Source organism: Rhinolophus sinicus, chromosome 18 (assembly GCF_057876585.1).
Source record: "Rhinolophus sinicus isolate RSI-liver-muscle chromosome 18, RSI-T2T, whole genome shotgun sequence".
Classification (NCBI taxonomy): Eukaryota; Metazoa; Chordata; class Mammalia; order Chiroptera; family Rhinolophidae; genus Rhinolophus; species Rhinolophus sinicus.
The window spans coordinates 96,556,954-96,578,018 of record NC_142518.1 but is presented as its reverse complement, the minus strand read 5'-3'; the positions used below and the strand labels follow the sequence as shown (position 1 = coordinate 96,578,018).

Genomic DNA, 21,065 nt, shown 5'->3' with positions numbered 1-21,065 from the left:
TGATTTTCTCAGGATAACTTTTGCTTGGAGTGTCAATTTCCACCCTTTCACTTTGAGTCTATGCTTGTCCTTGTAGCTGAGATGTTTCTCTTGGAGACAGTATATGGTTGGGTTTAGTTTTTTGATCCAATCTGCTACTCTGTGCCTTTTTATTGGTGAGTTCAGTCCATTTACATTTAGGGAGATTATTGATACGTGAGGATTTCCTATCATTCCATCTTTATTTTTCTGGCAAGGCTGTGTCTCCATTGTTTCTTTGCCTTTTTGTTGTTGTCTATTATTTCTGTGGGGTGGTATTTTGTGATGTTTCCCTCTGTTTCTTCTTTTATTACAGTATATATTTCAGTTCTGGATTGTTTTTGAGTGTTTACCCTTAAGTTACATAAAAGAAAGTTTAGGAGACTTCCGGAAAAATGGCGGACTGAGGTGAGCCTCTGTAAAGCTCCCCTGGAATTTACAAAGAATCGAACAACAAAAACTCCACGAAGGACTCCCTGCACAGCAGACAGGCAAGACGAAGAGGCCCACTACTGACTGAAATCACCTACAGGTGGGAGATTCGCGTGAATGGAGGGAGGAGGAAACGGAGAAGTGCGCGGAGACGGAGCCGCGTGGGCGCAGGACGCAGACCTAGCTCAGTGCTCCGAGCTCGCTGCTTCCCGAAACTACTGCAGCTGCGGGAGAGGGAAGAACTCGGACTGCTAGGGCTCCGCTTATGGCCCACAGGGCTGAGGGGACAGCATATAACACGGCTGAACCCAATGCTCACGGCAGAGACCTCGGAGAAAAGACTGAGGGAAAAAGGCTGAAAACGGCGGTTTAAGCCCGCACTGCCAAGCAGAGAAAGGAGCCTTAGGCACTGAGACTAGCCGCCCCCTCCCTCCCCTCCCAGAGCTCGCCCCGCCCCCACCTGCCCGGTTCTAGAAGCGATAACAGTAGCAGTGTCAGATCAAAACAACAGAAAATTTGATATATTTGAGAGCTGTGGCCCACAGACACAATTTCCCAGCCCAACTAGTTTCGGCAAAGGGTAGAGAGCTGTGGAAGCAGGACCGGCTGTGGTGGTGGTCGCTGCCATTGCTCTGGGCCACCTCTCACAGCTCACCCCGCCCCTTACCCCACCTATCTGGGCGGATCCCTGCAGGAGTAAACAGAACTGCTGAAACATACGGGCTCTGAATCAGGAGCTGGAAGAGCTTTGGAACATCAAAAGCTCTCCGCATACCCACCGGAACACTGCGCCCTGTGACCTAGACGAACTATTAACAGAGGAGAAGCCCGTCTCCCAGGGAATCCCCCCATTGTGTGAGAAGTTGGAATAGTGCAGAGAACACATAGCACTACCGTGTGGGAGAAGAAAAATAAGTTGCAGTTAGAGAAATAATAAAACATTCTACCAACAAGTACTGGCAAACAAAAGAAAGACCGTTTTCTATCAACCTGTTGCAGAAGTCACTCCTGTAGATGTCTAGGAAGAGAAATAGTAAACCAGTAATCGCCATGAATAACCAAGGCAACAAGATAGCTCAGAAAGAAAGTGAAAAATCTCCAGAGAAGGCACTTAAAGATACAGAAATATGTGACTTAAATGACAGAGAATTCAAGGTTGCAGTTCTGAAAAAACTCAACGAGATACAAGAAAACACAGATAGGCAGTTAAATGAACTCAGAAACTCAATCAACGAACAGCATGAGCATTTTACGAAAGAGATTGAAATCTTAAAAAAGAACCAAATAGAATTTCTGGAGATTAAGAACTCAATAGAAGAAATTAAGAATGAAATAACCAGCTTAGGTAGTAGAGTTGACCAGATGGAGGAAAGAATCAGTGACATCGAAGATAGAAACCTGGAAATGACACGGATGGAAGAAGAAAGAGACTTGAGACTTAAAAGAAATAAAAGAACTCTACAAGAACTTTCTGACTCCATCAGAAAGAGCAATATAAGAATAATGGGCATACCACAAGGAGAAGAAAGAGAGAAGGGAACAGAGAACATATTCAGACAAATTGTTCACGAGAACTTCCCAAACTTGTGGACAGAACTGGACCCTCAAATCCAAGAAGCAAATAGAACACCTAGTTACCTCAATCCCAACAGGCCTTCTCCAAGGCACATTGTATTGAAGCTGTCTAAAATCAACGACAAAGAAAGAATCCTCAAGGCAGCCAGGGAAAAGAAGACGGTAACTTACAAAGGAAAGCCCATTAGATTATCATCAGATTTTTTAGCAGAAACTCTACAAGCCAGGAGGGAGTGGAACCAAATATTCAAACTATTGAAAGAGAGAAATCATGAGCCAAGAATAATGTATCCAGCAAAGATATCCTTTAGATATGAAGGAGGCATAAAGACCTTTCCAGACATACAGAAGCTGAGGGAATTTTCTAATACACGACCTGCACTACAAGAAATACTAAAGGAGGCTATTCGACCACCATCAACAGGGACAATTTGTGGCAACCAAAACTCAAAAAGGGGGAGCGTAAAGGCCTGAACCGGAATATGGGAATGGAGAAAGTAAGCGTGCTGAAGAAAATGGAATACTCTAATTATCAAACTTTCTTTTACATAAACTTAAGGGTAACCACTCAAAAAAAATCCAGAACTGAAATATATACTGAAATAAAAGAAGAAACAGAGGGAAACATCATAGAATACCACCACACAGAAATAATAGACAACAACAAAAAGGCAAAGAAACAATGGAGACACAGCCTTACCAGAAACTAAAGATAGAATGACAGGAAATCCTCACATATCAATAATCTCCCTAAATCTCCCTAAAAAGCGAAAGCAGTTTTAAGAGGGAAATTTATCTCATTACAGGCCTATCTCAAGAAACAAGAAAACTCCCAAATAAATAACCTCATGTTACACCTTAAAGAACTAGAAAAAGAAGAACAAGTAAAACCGAAGGTCAACAGAAGAAAGGAAATAACAAAAATTAGAGCAGAACTAAATGAAATAGAGAACAAAAAGACAATAGAAAAAATTAATGTGATAAAGAGCTGGTTCTTTGAAAAGATTAACAAAATTGACAAACCCTTGGCTAGACTTACTAAGATAAAAAGAGAGAAGACACTGATTAACAAAATCAGAAACGTAAAAGGGGAAGTTATCACGGGCGCCACAGAAATACAAAGGATCATCCAAGAATACTATGAAGGACTATATGCCACCAAATTCTACAACTCAGAAGAAATGGACAAGTTCTTAGAAACATATAGCCTTCCAAGGCTGAACTATGAAGAACTGGAGAATCTAAGCAGACCGATCACCAGTAACGAAATTGAATCAGTCATCCAAAACCTTCCCAAAAGCAAAAGTCTGGGACCAGATGGCTTCACTAGTGAATTCTACCAAACCTTCAAAGAGGATCTAATACCAATCTTGCACAAACTCTTCCAAAAAATTGAAGAAGAGACAGTACTCCCTAACTCATTCTATGAGGCCAACATTACCCAGATACCAAAACCTGGTAAGGACAGCACAAAAAAAGGAAACTGCAGACCAGCATCTCTGATGAATACCGATGCAAAAATCCTAAACAAAATTCTAGCAAATCGAATACAACAATGCATTAAAAAGATTATTCATCACGACCAAGTGGGGTTCATCCCCGGGGCACAAGGATGGTTCAACATACGCAAATCCATCAATGTGATACATCACATAAACAAAATAAAGGACAAAAATCACATGATTATATCAATTGATGCAGAAAAAGCATTTGACAAGATACAACATCCATTTATGAATAAAACACTTAATAAAATGGGTATAGAAGGAAAATACCTTAACATAATAAAGGCCATATATGAGAAGCCCTCGGCTAATCTCATAATTAATGGAGAAAAACTGAAGCCCTTTGCTCTACATTCAGGAACACGACAGGGATGTCCCCTATCACCTCTGCTTTTCAACACAGTGTTGGAAGAACCTGCCAGAACAATCAGACCATTGAAAGAAACAAAAGGCATCCAAATTGGGAATGAAGAAGTTAAATTATCACTCTTTGCAGATGACATGATGCTATATATAGAAAACCCTAAAGACTCCACCAAAAAGCTATTAGAAACAATCAACGAATACAGTAAAGTTGCCGGCTACAAAATCAACGCACAAAAGTCCATTGGCTTCCTATATACTAACAATGAAATCTCAGAAAAAGAAATACAAAAAACAATTCCTTTTGCAATTGCAGCAAAAAGAATAAAATACCTAGGAATAAACTTAACCAAGGATGTGAAAGACCTATATGCTGAAAACTATAAGACATTTTCGAAAGAAATTGAAGAAGACACAAAGAAATGGAAAGACATTCCGTGCTCATGGATTGGAAGAATCAACATAGTTAAAATGGCCATATTACCCAAAGCAATATACAGATTCAATGCAATCCCCATCAAAATCCCAATGGCATATTTTAAAGAAATAGAACAAAAAATCATCAGATTTGTTTGGAACCACAAAAGACCCCGAATAGCCAAAGCAATCTTAAGAAAAAAGAACAATAATGGAGGTATCACACTTCCTGACTTTGGCTTGTACTACAGGGCAACAATAATCAAAACAGCATGATATTGGCAGAAAAACAGACACATAGACCAATGGAATAGAATTGAGGACCCAGAAATAAAACCACATAAATATGGACAGATAATTTTTGACAAAGAAGCTAAAAACATACAATGGAGCAAAGACAGCCTCTTCAATAAATGGTGCTGGGAGAATTGGATAGCCACGTGCAAAAGAATGAAACTGGACTGCTATTTGTCACCATGTACCAAAGTTAATTCAAAATGGATCAAAGACTTAAGCATAAGACCTGACACAATAAACTGCATAGAAGAAAACATAGGTACTAAACTTATGGACATTGGGTTCAAAGAGCATTTTATGAACTTGACTCCAAAGGCAATGGAAGTAAAAGCTAAAATAAACGAATGGGACTATATGAAACTTAAAAGCTTCTGCACAGCGAAAGAAACCATCGACAAAATAAAGAGGCCACCAACTGAATGGGAGAAGATTTTTGCAAACAGTACCTCCGATAAGGGGTTAGTATCCAGAATATACAAGGAACTCATGCAACTCAACAACAAAAAAACAAACAACCCAATTGAAAAATGGGCAGAGGACTTGAAGAGACATTTCTCCAAAGAGGACATACAAATGGCAAATAGACATATGAAAAAATGCTCAACATCACTAAACATCAGAGAAATGCAAATCAAAACCACAATGAGATATCACCTCACCCCAGTCAGAATGGCTATCATCAACAAGACAAATAGTGACAAATGTTGGAGAGGCTGTGGAGAAAATGAACCCTCATACACTGTTGTTGGGAATGCAGACTGGTGTAGCCGTTATGGAAGGCAGTGTGGAGGTTCCTCAAAGAATTACAAATAGAATTGTCATATGACCCAGCAATCCCTCTCCTGGGTATCTACCCAAAAAATCTGAAAACATTTAGAGATAAAGACACGTGTGCTCCAATGTTCATTGCAGCTTTGTTTACGGTGGCCAAGACATGGAAACAACCAAAATGTCCTTCGATAGATGAATGGATAAAGAAGTTGTGGTATATATACACAATGGAATACTATTCGGCAGTAAGAAAAGATGATATAGGAACATTTGTGACAACATGGATGGATCTTGAGAGAGTAATGCTGAGCGAAACATGTCAGACAGAAAAAGCAGAGAACCATGTGATTTCACTGATATGTGGTATATAAACCAAAAACAACAAAAGAACAAGACAAACAAATGAGAAACAGAAACTCACAGACACAGACAATAGTTTAGTGGTTGCCAGAGGGTAAGGGGTGCGGGGGGTGGGGGGTGGGAGATGAGGGTAAGGGGGATCGAATATATGGTGATGGAAGGAGAACTGACTCTGGGTGATGAACACACAATGGAATTTATAGATGATGTAATACAGAATTGTACACCTGAAATCTATGTAATTTTACTCACAATTGTCACCCCAATAAATTTAATAAAATAAAATTAAAAAGAAAAAAAAGAAAGTTTGGTATTTAGAGTATTCCATTTTCTTCAGCACGCTTACTTTCTCAATTGCCATGTTCCGGTCAGGCCGTTACTCTCCCCCTTTTTATGTTTCAGTTGCCACAAATTGTCCCTGTTGATGGTGGTCGAATAGCCTCCTTTAGTATTTCTTATAGTGCAGGTCGTGTGTTACAAAATTCCCTCAGCTTCTGTATGTCTGGAAAGGTCTTTATGCCTCCTTCATATGTAAAGGATATCTTTGCTGGATATATTATTCTTGGATCATAATTTCTCTCTTTCAGTGGTTTGAATATTTGGTTCCACTCCCTCCTGGCTTGTAGGGTTTCTGCTGAAAAATCTCATAATAATCTAATGGGCTTTCCTTGTTAGGTTCCCGTCTACTTTTCCCTGGTTGCCTTGAGGATTCTTTCTTTGTCGTTGATTTTAGGCAGCTTCAATATAATGTGCCTTGGAGAAGGCCTGTTGAGATTGAGGTAATTAGGTGTTCTATTTGCTTCTTGGATTCTAGGATCCAGTTCTGTCCACAAGTTTGGGAAGTTCTCATCAACAATTTATTTGAACATATTCTCTGTTCCCTTCTCTCTTTCTTCTCCTTGTGGTATGCCCATTAGTCTTATATTGCTCTTTCTGATGGTGTCAGAAAGACTTGTAGCGTTCTTTCATTTCTTTTAAGACTCAAGTCTCTTTCTTCTTCCATCCGTGTCATTTCCAGGTTTCTATCTTCGATGTCACTGATTCTTTCCTCCATCTGGTCAACTGTACTACGTAAGCTGGTTATTTCATTCTTCATTTCTTGTATTGAGTTGTTAATCTGCAGAAATTCTATTTGGTTCTTTTAAAAAATTTCAATCTTTTTCGTTAAATGCTCATGTTTTTCTTTGATTGTGTTTCTGAGTTCATTAAACTGCCTTTCTGCGTTTTCTTGCATCTCGTTGAGATTTTTCAGAACTGCAATCTTGAATTCTCTGTCATTTAAGTCCCATATTTCCATATCTTTAAGTTCCTTTTCTGGAGACTTTTCATTTTTTTTCTGAGCTTTCTTGTTGCCTTGGTTTTTCATGGCAATTACTGATTTATTATTTCCTTTCTTAGACATGTACAGGAGTGGCTTCTGCAACTGTTTGATAGGAAGAGGTCTTTCTTTTGTTTTCCAGTACTTGTTGGTAGAATGTTTTATTTTCTCTCTGACTGCAGCCTTTTGATTCTCTCTCAAATGGTAGTGTTATGTTTCCTCTGCAGTATTCCAGCTTCTCACCCAATGGGGGGATTCCCTGGTAGACGGGCTTCTCCTCTGTTAATAGTTCGCCTGGGTTACAGGGTGCAGTGTCCGTGTGGGTATGCGGAGAGCTTTAGAAGTTCCAAAGCTCTTCCTGCACCAGATTCAGAGCCCGTATGCATGTTTCAGCAGTTCTGTTTACTCCTGCAGGGGTCTGCCCAGATAGGTGGGGCCACGGGCAGGGTGAGTTGTGAGAGGTGGCCCAGATCACCACCTCAGCCGGTCCTGCTTCCACAGCTCCCTCCCCTTTGCTGGAAATATTTGGGCTGCCAATCTGTGTCTGCGGTCCACAGTTCTCAGAATAGCCAATATTCTGTTCTTTTGATCTGACACTGCTACTCTTCTGCTTCTAGCAACCGGCAGGTGGGGCCGGGGCGAGCTCTGGGAGGTTAGGGAGGGGCGGGCTAGTCTCAGTGCCTAAGGCTTCTGTTCTCTGCTCAGCAATGAGGGCTTAAACCACCGTTTTCAGCCTTCTTCCCTCAGTCTTTTCTCCGAGGTCTCTGCCGTGAGCGTTGGGTTCAGTCGTGTTATATGCTGTCCCCTCAGCCCTGTGGGCCATAAGCGGAGCCCTAGCAGTCCGAGTTCTTCCCTCTCCCACAGCTGCTGTAGTTCCAGGATGCAGCGAGCTCGGAGCACTGAGCTAGGTCTCTGTCCTGCGACTGCGTGGCTCCGTCTCCGCACTTCTCCCTTCCCTCCTCCCCCCACCCACGCAATTCGCCCACCTTTAGGTGAATTCAGTAATGGGCCTCTTCGTCTTGTCTGTCTGTTGTGCAGGGAGTCCTTTGTGGAGTTATTGTTGTTCAGTTAGTTGTAAATTCCAGGGGAGCTTTACAGAGGCTCACCTCACATGCCATTTTGATGACGTCCCTTCTCAATCTTCTTGAAATACAGCTCAGTTGTTATTAGGAAAGGAAAACTACTTAAAATAATAATTCCTGAATAGGTAGTAATTAGTATATGTTTAGAAAATTAACTTCCTTGCTAAGCATTTCACAATATATACATATATCATATTATTATATTGTACACCTTAAACTTACACAATGTTATATGTCAATTGTATCTCAATAAAGCTGAGGAAAAAAAGTAAATTAAGTTCCAGCTTGATGAAGGAGGACTGACTCTGGGTGGTGAGCACACAATGTGATATATAGATGATGTATTACAGAAATGCACACTTGAAACCTATGTAATTTTACTAACCATTGTCACACCAAAAAATTTAATTTATAAAAAAATTTTTAAAAAATTCTAGCTTGATGTTCTCAAGCTCTTCGATACCTAGAAAACAGCTAACAACCATAGTCAGGAAGAAATTGTCCATTAATTGCCTACCAGGAAGGGTAACTTAAACCATACACTTACTTAAATGTTGACCCAGAATCTAATATTGACTTGGGGCAGTGTGCTTATTTAAAAATAAAAGCAAATTTAATCAAATCAGTTTATAGGAAATACAGGGAATAAAAGAACATATTCAATAATACCACATGGAAGCAGAATCAGAATGAAGGGATTCTGCAGGACAGAAAGCTTGGTTTCTTCAATAAATGAGTGATATAGAACAAAAACAAGAGGAAAAGGCTGTTTTAAACAAAAGAGACCTAAGAGATCATTGTTGGAACACGTTTGAATGCCAAAAAAAGGGTATTTTTGAGAATCAGGTAAAATTTAATAGAAACAGTTTATTAAATAATACTAAGGAATAACTTAATTTTGTTAGATGTATTGATGACATTGTGATTATGTTAAAAAAAAGTCCTCAGAGATTCATACCGAGTGTTTACGGGTAAAAAGATATCAGGGATTTATTTTAAAGTATCCTCCTTCCCCCAAAGTAGAAGGGGATAGATTAAAACTGATGTATAAAATGTAGAAAATAGGTAAATCTGGAGGTTGAGTACATAGAGGTTCTATTTTGTGTCTTTAAACATTTTTTAATGCAGTGTGCCAGGCATTGTGCATATATTAATTCCTTTCATCCTCACAATGATCCTATGAGGTAGCTACTATTATTTCTCCTATTTTACTGAAAAATAAAATAAAGTGAAATAAGTGCCTTTATTAATGTTATAAGAGTGAAATGTAATGAGGTGAAAACCAGACATTTGTTTTGTACTTAAAAGGTTAAGTTCAATAGCTAAAAGAAGTCATGATAAAGAACGCATGTAACGAAATATGCAACTTAAGATACCTATGAGACCGTTATACTGCTGAAAGTAAATCTTAATTCTCCATTCAATCTGTAGTAATGTTATTTCTATTTTCCCATTTATTTTCTACTTGTTTTTCATTTTAAATGTTTACAATATATATTCTGTCACTATGGAAATAAATTGCTTTACAATTTATATTACTAACCAGTTAAATTAACCTTGATTTCAAGTTTTATAATCACATAGCAACATGTAATCAATTTTCAAAAAATGGTCTAATTTAGGGGAAGCAGAAAAAAAACAACACACACCAAAGTGCACAGATAAACCAGAGGTAACCTTACCTACTAGTTTTAGGTCCTTTCATTAAGAATTTCTAAATAGTTACATACTCACAATGACAAACAGTAAAAGAATGTTTTATCTACTAAAAGGTAAAATACTCTTTACCATATTTTCTTGCTAGTGCATGAGCTGGGCCTTAGGGAAGCCATGGGGTGAGAGGGAGAGAGACAAAAGAAGCAGGGAAGCAGGAGTCGCGTACCGAAAACTACGGTCACAAGATTCTACGGGTTTCGTGCCACTGAAACAGGGAAAGGGTAGCTGGAAAAGAATCCTGTAATTTGGGTAAATCTTGGTTTTGACTCTTACTAACTCTGGGCATTGGGTAAATTACTAAATCTCTCCCATCTTTAGTTTCTGACCTTGTAAGTTAGTTGTGAGATCAAATGAGGTCACAGATGTACAGTACCTACTACAGTAGTAAGTGAATAATAAATAAGTGCTTCGTAACAGTTAAGCCCCCCTTGAACAAAACTCTGCTTGTAGTTGGGTAAAAAAAAAAATCTTACCTATGGTAGTACGGTGATTTGATCTTTAGAATTCTGTAGCTAATCTTTGGATAATTAAAAGATTTAATTCTATGTTAGGCTTTTGCTATTAAACACCTACACACATGCATGCATTCACGCACACACATGCACAAAACACAAGCCAGTAAAGTACAATGTGTTTCTGAACTCAGGTCACTAAGAAGTGAACAAAACATGATAGCATAAAGGCCATTTTATCTGTCAAAAAAAATTCTTCATCTGCTAGTTTCAAGAAAATCATGATAATTATGAAGCAAAAAAATTAATTTTTATATACAGCATTCTTTTTCTTTGATAATGCTGAAAGAAGCTAGATTTAATGTAGAAGAGTACACAGTCTTTGTGGAAATTTCAATTTATTAAAATAGTTAATAAACCAAATAAAATTAGGACTTTTCAGTTGTTTTTTGTTTTTAAGAGAAACCATTCCTGGAATTAAAAACGTAAACACATGTGACCTCACTTAGAATTACTGAACCATAGGTATTTTTTAAAAGAAAAATAAAATTAACTTTTCTAAACGAACAGCTGCCAGTGTTGAAAGTCTTCTTACCTGTTTGATTTGATGAAGGCGACTGATAGAAGTACAAGTGGGAGAAGGTGGCAAAAACTGAAATTGAAAATATAAAAGTCAAGCTTGTTTTAATGTTTTGGATTATTTCTAACATTAATTAAGGCAATGGTGAATTATCTAAATATTTCTTAAATGCTTAATGCATGCTAGCAACAATATTAGTTAAGTTTAACATTTAAAAAATTAAAAACACAGTTGAATCTTGACAGAAAATTGTACTAATGAAGTCTCTCTCTACACACACACACACACACACACACACACACACACACACGGTGCCAAAAAAAATGTATACACATTTTAAGAAAGGAAAAAACTATTAAAATTCTAATACTTAATACATACCCATAACAAAAGACGAATACAAGTCACGTTTGACTTCTGCAATTACAAGAGGTGCTCAAAGTGGTTACCATCAGTGTAATTTTAACAAAATTTTTCCTTTCTTAAAATGTGTACACATTTTTTTGGCACTGTGTGTGTGTGTGTGTGTGTGTGTGTGTGTGTGTGTGTGTATCAGAACAGAATAAAATAACTGTTAACATAAGAAATATGGGACAGAAGATAGAGCATTTTGTTGATCTCTACCTTTCCTTTCCCAAGGCACTAGATCTTGAAATCATCTATTTTTTTCTTCCCAGTTTTAGCCCTTTAGTAAAGCTTAATGATAGGCATTATCCAGAAAAAGCTGGAACAGTCATAAATCAGCAGCTAACTTGCCAAGTATACAAAAGAAATATAAACAAAATATCTCCATCAATAACTCTTATCTTGGAATCTAGTTGGGGAAACCAAACTTTCATACATGGAGTGAGTTAAGGCAATCACTTTCAAGTAGTTCAGTCTATTTTACTCTTGTTTGCTCAGATGCTTGTTGTCTAGGCACTTTCTCTTTTTCAGGGCTACTTTCTCCTTTTCAGTCTTTTCTCAAGGTTTATGAGGACCCATACAAGAGGGAAATGAAAGAATGGAGGGAGTTAAAACTAATTGAGAAAATAAGGCTTGAAAATTACCTTTAGAATTCATTTATCCATTCTATTTGTATTCTGGTTGGTTCTTGAAATGCCAGATAACGAATTAACCATATGTTACTTGCACATTATATCTTAAGAGCACACTGAGTTGTGTATTGAAAAATATTTAATGAGCACCTACGATATGCTCAAGTACTGTGCTAGGCCCTGAGGATCCAAAGAGACATAAGACATTTTCCTGTCCTTGAGAAATTCAAAGTCTAGGTATGGTAACTAGGTCACAGGTAAGTGCCAGAACAAGTTATGATTTGTGAAAGTTCAAAGGACAGAGAACTCTGCCTAGGGTCTTGGAGAAGGCTTCACAGAAGAGGGTAGGAATTCAGTAGATAGAGAAGAATAGGGAGGGTATTTCAGGGAGTGGAAAGAGATGCTCAAGCAGAGAGGTATGCTTGGGGAACAGAGAGGTTCAGGGTGGCTGAAACTTGGTACATGACAGGGCATGACAGAAGCAAATTTGGGGAAATTTGGCTGAAACCATTTTGTGGACTTTGGACTTTAGCCTTTGAACCCAATAGAAAACCTAAAGCATAGGTCCCTCTGAGTTCTTAAACCTCAAAGGTATTTTAAACAAGATCATATCTGTTTTAGAAAGACAATCCTAGCAGCATACGCAGAACAAATTGAAGGTGGAGGGAAGAGGGGCTAGAAGCAGGGTCACTGGCTAGGTGAGAGATGGTGAGGGTCTGAATGAAAAAGGGAAGGATGAAGAGGAGGCAGACTGGAGAAATGATCAGAAAGAGTGGAAAGAGCTAAAGGTTGGCCTGAGGTTTCTAGCTGAAACCTCTAGGTGGATGGTGGTCAAGAAAGGCAGTAAGAGGAGCGAGCTGGTGGGTGCGGAGAAGATGAGTGCTCAAAAAAATGCGTTAAACAAATACATCTTTTTATGAATAGATTGTATGAATTTTCATTAGATTTTAAAATGTATCATACGACTTTTTAAATGTTTCTTCTTTTTTTAAATTAAATTTATTAGGGTGACAATGGTTCCTAAAATTACATAGGTTTCAAGTGTACATTTCTATAATACATCATATGACTTTTTAAAAAAAGATTTTATTGGGGAAGGGGAACAGGACTTTTTGGGGAACAGTGTGTACTTCCAGGACTTTTTTCCAAGTCAAGCTGTTGTCCTTTCAGTCTTAGTTGTGGAGGGCGCAGCTCAGCTCCAGGTCCAGTTGTCATTGCTAGTTGCAGGGGGTGCAGCCCACCATCCCTTGCGGGAATCGAACTGGCAGCCTTCGGAGTTAGTATGGGCTCCAACCACCTGAGCCACCGGGCCGGGCCCCCATATGACTTTTAAAGGAGCATATTACCTCACTAATTATATTTTGCTGAAGAAAGTGTTAAAATCAGTTTGTTTTTTCTAATCATTAGCTAGAAGATGGAGAAAACAGCCAAGGTTGTAAGAGCAACAATAGAATATTCTTATGTGGGTAACTGAAAATTCATTACATATAAATTATATTTCATAATTAGTGACAATTACTTCATTATAACAATTCATACCAGAAAAAATAGGGCTAACTCAAGTTTTTCAATATTAATTGAGCCCTTATTATGTGCAAGGAACTGTTTTTCTGCTCAGAGGGGAATAAAAGATTTAAGAAAAAAAACACACCTAATAATCCATAGTTATTACTATTTGAGACCTTACTATCGAGACATAAAAGCGAATATTATATAAGAGACAAGGAAATGAGTGTTAAATGGAGGCAAAGCGGGGTGGGAATGAAAAGCAAAGATTAAGTGAACGGGTGTAGGGGGTGGGAGGTGGGAAGACAGATTAAAAAAAGCATAAGGCAGAATTTGAGTTGGACCTTATGGGACAAGGATTTTGACAGCATACGAGTAAGCAACAGAAAAGTGTGAGTGCTTGACACATTTTAGGAAGGGTGATTAGTCCTGTGTGAGTGGAAAGCCGGGCATCTGTGGAGGTACAGAAGACTCTGATGCTGAGAGGGTGAAGATGCTGGAAAGCCTTGAATGCCATAGTCAAAGTTTGTACTTTGGGAAAAATTATCTACTTTGGTATACACAGAAGAGCAGATTATACCTAACAGCACTGTCTATTTAACTTTGGCATAGACATACTCACATATGCATCCATTCTGAGTCTGGTTCATTTCTATCCAGTGGGTGAGCATAAAGAGGGAGGGGTTGGACAGCTATAGACTGCCAACTGGACAGAAACTCAGGCTGGACTGTACTGATTGTGTTCCAGGGTTGATATTTCAAGAAAATTCCTAATGTAAATCAATAATGCTACTAGCTGACCCTTCTCACAAAAGTCAGGAAACATTTCTCAATAAAACTTGCATTAAAAAAGGGTGAAGGGGAATAAGAGACACACACTTCCAGTTATAAAATAAATAAGCCATGGGGATGTAGTGTATAGTACAGGGAATATAGTCAATAATATCACAATAACTGCAGAGTGACAGATGGGTACTAGACTCATCGTGGTAATTACATTGTAAGGTATATACTCATACATGTCAAATAACTATGTTGTATACCTGAAACTAATATAATATTGTATGCCAACTATATTTTAATAAAAAACAGTTTTAAAACTTACATAAAAGGGATATATTGGATATATGATTTGTTGCTATTTGAAACAGTGTTATGAAAACTGTAACAGCTCTTTGAAGCATCTATTTATGTTAAATGTGATAATGGTGATAATGCATGTAATATGCTTAGCACAGTGTCTGGCACATAGTATGTGCTCAATAAATGGTAACTGACTATTACTACCACTACCACCATTATCACCACCATCATCAAACACTTCTAGAGTTCAATGTTTAATAATTTATAAACAACTTGGATTATATATGGTATTTATAAAACTAGGGTATCCACTCCCTACTACCCAGCATTCTTCATCGTTTTCCCATCAGATCTTTTACTTTTGTTAATTTTTAATAGACTTAATTTTTTAGAGCAGTGTTTTCACAGCAAAATTGAGTGGAAGGTACAGAGATTTCCCCTGCCCTCACATAATCATAGCCTCTCCCACTATCAAAAGCCAAAGAGAAGTGGTAAAATGTTACAATAACTGAACCTACACTGACACAGCGTTCTCAGTCAAAGTCCATAGTTTACATTGGGGCTCATTCTTGGTGTTATACATTCTATGGGTTTGGACAAATGTATAATGGCATGTATCCATCATTATCGTATTGTATTAAGTATTTTCACTGCCCGTCCTCTGTGTTCCATCTATTCATCCTGAGCTTTTATTTTTTTCAACAGAAACTGACTTATTTTTTTCCTCTTTATAAAGCAATACATGCTCAGTATAAAACATAATTAATGGAGAGAAAAACAGCATCATCCACCATCCAGAGATGAATATAGTAAATATCTTGTTTATTTTCCAGACCTGGATCCTACTGCACATATTATTTTGCAGTTTGGAGGGTTTTTTTTGTGTTTTTTTTTTAGTAACAACACATTCTGGCTCCACATCTGGAGATGTCCACAGCTCTCAGCTCCAGGACCAGCTTCTATCAAAATGTCCATTGTTCATGAAATTCTGTGCAAGCTCAGCTTAGAGAGTGACCACTCTACACCCCTAAGTGCATGCAGATGTCAAAGTGTACACCAACTTTTATGCTGAGTGGGATATTTTGAACACTGAAATGGCCATCATGACTAAAGGTGAGAATGAGGTTACCATCATCAACATATGACCAGCCACAGCAATGAACAGAGACAGGATATCACCTCCACCTACCAGAGAAGGACCAAAAAGGAACTTGCATCACCTCCGAAGTCAGCCTTGTCCGGCCACCTGGAGATGGTGATTTGGGGCCTTTTGAAAACACCTGTTCAGTATGAGGCTTCTGAGGTGAAAGCCTCCTCCATGAAGGGGCTGGGGACTGATGAGGACTCCCTCATTGAGATCATCTGCTCAAGGAACAACCAGGAGCTGCAGGAAATTAACAGTCTACAGGAAATGTACAAGACTAATCTGGAGGACACTGTTTTCGACTCATCTGGTGACTTTCGCAAGCTGACGGTTGTCCTTGCAAAGGGCAGAAGAGCAGAAGGTGGCTCTGTCATTGATTATGAACTGACAGACCCAAGAATGCTTGGGATCTCTATGATGATGGAGCGAAGAGGAAAGGAACTGATGTTTCCAAGTGGATCAGCATCATGAAGGAGCAGAGGGTGTGTGGCCTCCAGAAAGTATTTGAAATGTGCAAGAGCTACAGCCCTTATGATCAAGAAGGAGGTCAAAGGAGACCTGGTCCAGTGTATTCAGAACAAGCCCCTGTATTTTGCTGACTCCATCGAGGAAGGCAGCAAGGGCAATTACCAGAGAGCGCTGTCGAGCCCGTGTGTGGGGGCTGCCTGAAACCTCAGATGGCATGAGCATCCACAAGTAGTGTTCTGATGCTTCCAGCTTGATGGCCATTGAAAATCAGCTTGAGACTAACAGCCCCCATGTGCCTATCCCCGTGAGGATGATATTAAATTAACATCGTCCACCCCCCACCCCCACCAAACTTATTTATGTAAGCATTGCCTGGCTTTCCTGGCTAGTCTCTCTTTAGGCAAAGAAATGACCAATACAAGGCTATGGAAGTGCAATCTATGATGTGAAACACATTGCCTTTTGTGTACTGTGTTGTAAACAGATGAAAAAACTGAATTTTTACTTTAGAAACAAAACAAAAATAACTTAATACATTCTAAGTATCTTTCCATGTCAAAATTCACCAGCAACACCATTTTAAAGGCTAAACATTATACTACATGGATGTACCGTAATAAAAAGCACTCATTATGTGCCAGCCATATCTTACTCAGTTCTCACAACAACCCCACGATACAGACATTCTAATTGTCTCCATTTTAAAGATTAGAAAACTGAGGGCCAGGGAAATTAAGCAACTTGCCCAAGGTCATACAGCTAGTAAATGCTAGAACTGGGATTCAAACACAGGTAATGAAGGCTCAATCATTTAACCTATTCCCTGTTGTTGGGCATTCATACTGTTGCCATATTTTTGCTTGCTTTTATACATAGTGCTGTGATAACAACCTTTAAGCTAATCGTTGCACACATCCTTAATGAATTCTTTAGGGTAAATTCAGAGTTGGAGTTTCTGGGTCACAAGGCTGTTGATACACATTGCCAAACTGCCCTCCAGAAAGCTTATACAAATTTACTTTCCAGCAGTGTACGAGAATATCAATTTCCTTGTACCTCTCCAACGTTAGATATTATTACTAATTAAAAAAGATTTGTATGCTAATTCTTAATGCATACTGTAAAGATTAATCTACTTTCCAAACAAGTAGAAAATATTGTGGTTTATCCAGTTTGGGATATTCCCCCTCTCCCATGTTCCCCTTCATTAGCATTGATCAGTGAGAAATTGTGCAGGGACATGCACCACATCTGAAAAATTGAGGTTTTCCTTTAACCACCCCTGTCCCCCCCACACCTTTGAACAAGCAGAATTTTGATATGCTTAACTCATGCTACTGAAGTTCATATCATCATCATTCAAATACCCTGAAAGTTTACAATATAGAATGTGAAATACTAAGGGTTTACAAGAGTAATAATTTAATTGAAAAGACATGCTAACCTGAACTTAAATATATACATATGCTCTATGTACAGAAACTACGGTACTTTAACTATACTATAATGATGTTTTATATATATATATATATATATATATATATATATATATATATATATTTATATTTATATATTTATATATATATATATATATATATATATATATATGAGAATTGCATGGTGTGGCAAACTGTTCTAAGGTAATTATGAAAAACTTCCTGGAAGAAATTATTTTTAACTGATATCTAAGGAAGGAACTGGTTTCATTTTAGACAAAGGCTTAGAATTTCCTATTGGAAAACTTTATCCAGGAAATCCTGAGAAGATTGCCTGACTGAAATTGATGACATCAACAGGGATATAGTGTGAAATGTCTGCAGAAGGTAGGATTTGAATTTAAGCTATAGAATCGTAAGCCACAGGAAAGTTTTTAAATTGGAGAAAATATGGATCAAGCATTGGACTTGGCTGATTCTTTTATAGTAATAATGTGGAAAATTCTTTTCTGGAAGAGAATTCTCCCAGCTTAAGTACTACAGGTGGTGTTTGCAAGGGAATTACGTTAGATAATTTTTCTATATGAAACAAAGTATTAAAATAGAAATAGTTTCCTGGGATGTCAATAAACTTCACTGGTGTTTTTTGTGTAATTTTCTCATTGTGCCTTTCTCTTACCCTCTGGAGGGAAAAAAGTCCTCGGGAGGAAGCAAGAGTCCCACCCAGCAGCAAGGAAGGATGTGAAGGGGGAAATTGGAGGGGTTGGGGAAGGTGCTGAGTGAAGCTCATTCCCAAGCGTTATCTCCAGTGAAGGAATTAAGGTAAAAAGAAAGACCAAGCTTAGTTCCATTTAAAAGACCACAGAACACTACTATTGTAAACACATTAAATTCCTTAAAAATAATTCTTAACTTTATTATGTTTGCTATTTTTTAACCCATTTCTTACTGTAGTTACAGGACATAAAACACTTAGAAAATGCTGAACAAGAGTTGTATGCTATGTCTACGCATGTTTCTGCCTAGTAGTTCCTCAAATGATTTAAGGTGGTTTATGAAGATTCTGAACATGAATTGAATGTAGGCTAGAAGGACAGAGCATAAAGTAGGACCAGGAATGCATTATACACTCACTACTGGGTGGACCACAAACTGGATTTAGAGTTTGTATAATAGTTGCCAATGTGAAAAGCAAAACCTAATTAGATAAATATTAGTAGACATAAAATTAAAATGAACAGATTGCTCAAGAAAAGCACAACCATTTCTGACAGGAAGACGAGACACTCTCCCGCTTCTTTTGGAATAGGAGAGGCAGGGATGGAGAAAAGACATGGCTGCACCAAATTCAACAGAGGAATCTCTTCCTCTGTGTCAAAGTGGGGGAATAGGCATGCCAACTTGGGGTTCTGCTCATCAGAAGCGGGGTGAAGTGATTTCCTGATAATGGTGAAGAAAACATTTGAGCTTAATTAAAAAAATAATTGTGGGTAACGGATTTTTACAACATTTGGAAAATAGGCATCTTTATTTGTATGCTAAATGATACCGATGGTTCTTCAATGCCCTCTGTCACGCTGATTTTTTTTCCAAACACTGTTTTAATTACATTGAAATACATGAAAAGCAGCACGAATTTTTAAAATTTTAAATTATGGTAAAATATTATAATATAAAAATTTCTATCTTAATCATCTTTATGGGTACAGTTCATTAGTGTTAAGTATATTCATATTGTCGTGCAACTAATCTCCAGAACTCTTTTCATCTTGCAAAACTGAAACTCTATACTCATTAAACAACTCCCTATTCACCCCTCCCCACAGCCTCTGGCAGCCACCATTCTACTTTCTGTCTCTATGAATTTCACTTCTCTAGGTCCCTGCAGCACTGATTTTAAGGACAGTCCAGTATGGGAGAGGACTCTCAAATGTATGGTTCATGATATCACTCAACAACAATTGTATATTTTCAAAAAAGATGTTTCTATTTTGTAATGTGATACAGATCAGCTAGAAATGAAACAATCTGAATTGTTGATACTTTGTGAAAAGCATTTAAATGATATAGAAATGCATCCAGTAGAATTAAAATTCGTCCTCTAATTCCATGCTCCAGAGATAACTACTACTAATAGATTGATACACATTCTTCTCAACATCTGTAATATATATGAGCATACTATACTCATGATTCTGAACCCTGGGTCTAATCACTAGCTACAAAGGTTAGTGAGGCTGCTGAAGTTGGTAGAGTGGTAAGATGGAGGAACTTGGGACTCTGATGACATCACTGAGCAACTGGATTTAAACAACCCTAAACCTTCCTTTCTTCAAAACTTATTTGAGATAAATGACCCTTATTGTTTAAGTTGCTTCTGATTGGATTTTTTTTAATTCTGGCAAAAGCATTCTAATTATCATATCACTCTTGTAGATAACTCAGAATGTCTATACTAAGGCAAGTGTATACCGACAATGAAGTGATACTTTGAACAAAATAAAAGCATATGCATAATGTGTTACACCAAGTTAAGCCAATAAGCCTTGACATTCCCATCATCAATTAAGATAAAATGACTTCATACCGCCGAATAGTATTCCATTGTGTATATATACCACAACTTCTATGTAATTTTACTAACAATTGTCACCCCAATAAATTTAATAAAAAAAAAAATTGGGGAAAAAAAAAAAGATAAAATGACTTCAGTTTTGCCAAACACAATCCATTATATAAGATGGTTACTTTTAAATATGCATTATATTAAATTGTACCCTATGCAAATTAAGAGCCTAGAATTCCTAAGGAAAATTATGCATTAAAAAAAATGCCACAAGAGATGGGTCAAAGATGGTGAATTAGGTAAAGGCTATGCCTACGACATCCCAGGATCACACCAAAATTACAAATAACTTACAGAACAATCAACCTCAAGAATCATCTGAAGACTAGTTGAACAGAACCTCTATAATTAAGGATATAAAGAAGCCACATCAAGACTGGTAGGAGGGGCAGAGACGTGAAACAGGCTGACCCCAAACCCACAGAGACAGGCTGAAGTCTGGGAGGCACACCTCGGAGACAGAGGTCCCACCTGAAGAGGGAGGGGCTCCCCAGCCCCATACCATGCTCCCCAGCCCAGGGGTCCTGTGCTGGGGAAAAAAGTTGCCACACCATCTGGCAGTGAAAATCAGCGAAGAGCCTGTCTGCTCTTCTTGGTGGAGTAGAACGTGGCTGGAAACCCAGACACCCTCTTGTAGAGCCGGCACATGGCCTCGCTTACTTGTGGGTACTTGCTTGGTCTCTGGTGGAGGGGGCGGCAGGTCAGGAGGCCCAGGGACACGTGGGGAAGGACTGAGTTATGTGGTTTCAGTGAGGGAGCTGGAGGGACAGGAGCCATTGTCCCTGTGTGGAGCCTGACACACGTGTGGCCTACAGGAGGGCACCATCTTTTCAGGGTTAAGTCCTCCCCCAAAGGGCCAAAACTGGGACTGTATTGGTC

General features: G+C 38.3%; 1 protein-coding gene and 1 pseudogene across 6 annotated transcripts in view; one reads left to right on the top strand and one right to left on the bottom strand.

Annotated features, from left to right (window-relative positions):
• The window catches only part of LOC109437920 (PABIR family member 1-like), a 66,200-nt gene that overhangs the window by 25,643 nt on the left and 19,492 nt on the right, over nucleotides 1-21,065 (bottom strand). For 4 of the 6 annotated variants that reach the window (XM_019717444.2, XM_088794879.1, XM_088794875.1 and 1 more), the window contains one exon: nucleotides 10,902-10,958. The exons of the other annotated variants lie outside the window; for them this stretch is intronic. In XM_019717444.2, coding sequence (XP_019573003.1) covers nucleotides 10,902-10,958 — 57 coding nt within the window. The remainder of the gene's footprint in view (nucleotides 1-10,901; nucleotides 10,959-21,065) is intronic. 6 annotated transcript variants of the gene reach the window in all.
• On the top strand, nucleotides 15,480-16,325 carry LOC109437914 (annexin A2 pseudogene; annotated as a pseudogene).